Below are 3,235 nucleotides of genomic sequence, written 5' to 3' on the forward strand. Positions count from 1 at the left end.
TTTGTCGGATGATGCTCTCTTAATTTATATATAATGAAAATTATAAATTTATTTTTGATTGATTTTTTATTCTGTTATATTAAAATTTTTTGTTTACTTTTAAAAATCTTTTTTTTTTTCATAAAATGAATGGAGAGACGAAAATGCCCCTGGGTGATGCTTTTGATTTGTCTGCCAAAAGTGGGTACTTGAAAGCGAGTAAAACAGGAAAAGGGTAATTTTTCCAGCTCAGATGTTCCCACCTCGGATGCTGTGTCACTGTTGCAAAGATTTTTTTTTTTTTTTTGAGGAAATTAGTAAAGTTGAAATTAAAAGTTATTTTTTTTATTTTTCTAAAACATTAAAAATTACCTTTATTTAAGTTTTGTTCATTTTATTAAAGGTTATTTTTTAAGTAACCAAGCTATGTGTTCTTTTCTTTTTTGGAAGAAAAGAAACTAAAACAAATGCTGCTTAAATTATTAATTCTTTCTGGTGTTACAAACTTACAATGGAGGCTCAAAAGTCAAAACCGATAGAGGGGAATTCTTAACAATTTGATTGGGATAAAAAGTAGTGGGAATTGTCATGCTATATAGTTGTTCTTTTCAATACATTTGTTATGTACTAGTAACTAGATAATTAAATTTTTAAATGAATAACAAAATTCTAATGAGTATTAACTAAGCCATAGTCAATTGGTAACAGCTACAGATGCAAAACCCAAAAATGTTTGCTTAAGTTTACTGACGTAATGAATGTAAAATGAAAACTGTGTCTGTTTGGTTGAAAAACTTGTTTGTTTGTTTATTTATTAAAAAACGATAATAAAATGCTGAGTTCAAAAAGAGCTAAAACATGAAAGTGACTTTCATTGAAATAACAAAATCATTGTATTCCAACTCCACTTTCCACCGTTGTTTTCATCTGCTCATTTTCCACCAACTCAGATAAGCACAATCTTATACAATATATATAGTACACCTTTTTATTTTTATTTTTTTGGCACTTCCTTGAGCAATAAGAAAGTCATTGATTTAGGTTGCTAAGTGCATGAAAGTCTAAAATGTTGTGCATTAATTTATCTAAAACAGTCTGATACTTTTCTGCATGACAACCATTTTTTATTGCAGAACTACAATGAGTCAATAACTAATAATTCATGTTGTCATCATTAGGATTAGACAAAAATAGAAAATTTGATTCTTAAGACAGGGTGTGTTTCTTATTTCAAACACATTTTTATATTTCTTTATCTCTATATTTATATCTTGTTTTAACCATTAAATTCAACTAAATATTTACGTTGATTCTACTGCAAGTTTGAATGTTAGACCAGTGCTTCAGATTGAATTGAAATACTCATTCATTTCTTTTTCTCTCTTATTCTCACATTTTGGTATATTTTTGGAATTTTGGATTCACTAGATTAGTGTTTAGAGAACGAACGTAGTACAATGAACTTGCTACCAAATATTCTGTAAAGAAAAATGTTAGGGGCAACACATTTTATTAATATTAGTCAACACTTAGCCAATATTCTATTTTTATATTATCAGGATTTAGAGTTTAGAATTTAAAATTTAGTACTTAAGATTTAGAGTATTGACTAAGTTAGTCAAAAATGATAAATTTTGTTAGTCATAGAGTATTACTCTTCTGCAAATCATTCAATTCTGCTATGCCAATTATACATTATACTTGAAGTACTTAGTAATGTGATACGTTAATGTTAATGGTAATGTGAAAATGGTTTTGCAATATCAGGGATGCAAGCCTTTGGAGCGCATGGATATAATAGGCGGTTCCTCAACAGCAGCAAGCCCTTGTTCATCTTACCACCCAAGTCCCTGTGCTTCCTACAACCCAAGCCCTGGTTCATCATCCTTCCCAAGCCCATCAAGATCTCCCTATGCATCAAACAATCCAAACGGCGACGGCAATTCCCTCATTCCATGGCTCAAGAACCTTTCCACTGCCTCATCCTCTGCTTCATCTCCTAAGCTCCCTCACCTCTACCTTCAGAGTGGCTCCATAAGCGCGCCTGTTACGCCTCCCTTGAGCTCTCCAACTGCTAGGACACCGAGGATGAATGCCGATTGGGGTGATCAGTCTGGACGGCCAGGACCAGGATGGACTGGAGGACAACACTACTCATTCTTGCCATCCTCTAGTCCTCCTAGCCCTGGCCGCCAGGTGGTCGACCCTGAATGGTTTGCAGGTATCAAGCTCCCCCATGTTAGCCCAACTTCGCCCACATTCACCCTTATGTCCTCAAATCCTTTTGCCTTCAAGGAAGAGGGTTTGGCTCGAAGCGGCTCGCGCATGTGGACTCCTGGACAGAGTGGGACGTGCTCTCCCGCCTTCCCGGCAGGTTCTGATCACACTGCTGACATTCCAATGTCCGAGGCTGTCTCGGATGAATTCGCATTTGGAGCCGACGCGTCCGGCCTTGTCAAGCCATGGGAAGGAGAAAGAATCCATGAAGAATTTGGAGCAGATGATCTTGAACTCACACTTGGTACCTCAAAGACAAGGTACTTTAACCTAAACACTATTATAGACTGTCCAGATTTTGTCAGACCAAAGAATTTGTGTCTTTGTCCCTAAAACCAAACGATTTTTTTTGTCAATATTTGTGTCTTCATTTTTATTGATTGATTGATTGATTTAATTATTTAATTTTCCCTTGCTAACGTGATTTTTTAATGACAGGTGATGCCGTTGTTATAAATAGGCGTTTTAGTAATTGAATATGACTATGTGAACCTTCCTTTTGTTGTGGTCTTATTCTGTAGAAAATGTTAGAAGGTAATTGGGGTGTTGTGCTTCCTTTTCTTTAATTTCTTTTGACTCTTTTTTCATTTATTAGCGTCAAGTAATATACATATATGTGTTAGTTAGGTGTGGGGTGGCTTTTCGCAACCCATTGATTTTCATGATTGTAAGTCTTTGTTAAAACGTTATGATTGCAAACATGAATGAATATACATTGTATGGATTGCCACGGAATGATCAAAACGGCTCTTTTGTCTTTGAATTACGTGAAAGATCAGAGTGAAATTGAAATTTTACTCATACTGAAATCCAAAATGTTCACAGCAATAAATAAATAATAAATTCTGCATAGGGAAAAAGTTTTTTTTTTTCATGTATTTCTTTCAATTCAATAAGTCAAAGACTGATTTGTTGTAGATTTGAGCACCATTAAGATTCTACTGCTGACCAACGGGTTATTACATACATAAAGTGGAAT

At 34.4% G+C, this 3,235-nt stretch overlaps 1 protein-coding gene across 1 annotated transcript in view; it reads left to right on the plus strand.

The window, feature by feature from the left end:
- The window catches only part of LOC107459921 (BES1/BZR1 homolog protein 4), a 4,085-nt gene extending 1,094 nt beyond the window's left edge, over nt 1-2,991 (plus strand). The window contains exons 2-3 of the mRNA XM_016078229.3: nt 1,747-2,516; nt 2,695-2,991. Of these exons, the coding sequence (XP_015933715.1) occupies nt 1,747-2,516; nt 2,695-2,698 (774 nt within the window). The 3' untranslated portion in view covers nt 2,699-2,991. The remainder of the gene's footprint in view (nt 1-1,746; nt 2,517-2,694) is intronic.
- Nucleotides 2,992-3,235: the final 244 nt, after the last annotated feature.

This window comes from Arachis duranensis, chromosome 7, assembly GCF_000817695.3.
Source record: "Arachis duranensis cultivar V14167 chromosome 7, aradu.V14167.gnm2.J7QH, whole genome shotgun sequence".
NCBI classification, from domain to species: Eukaryota; Viridiplantae; Streptophyta; class Magnoliopsida; order Fabales; family Fabaceae; genus Arachis; species Arachis duranensis.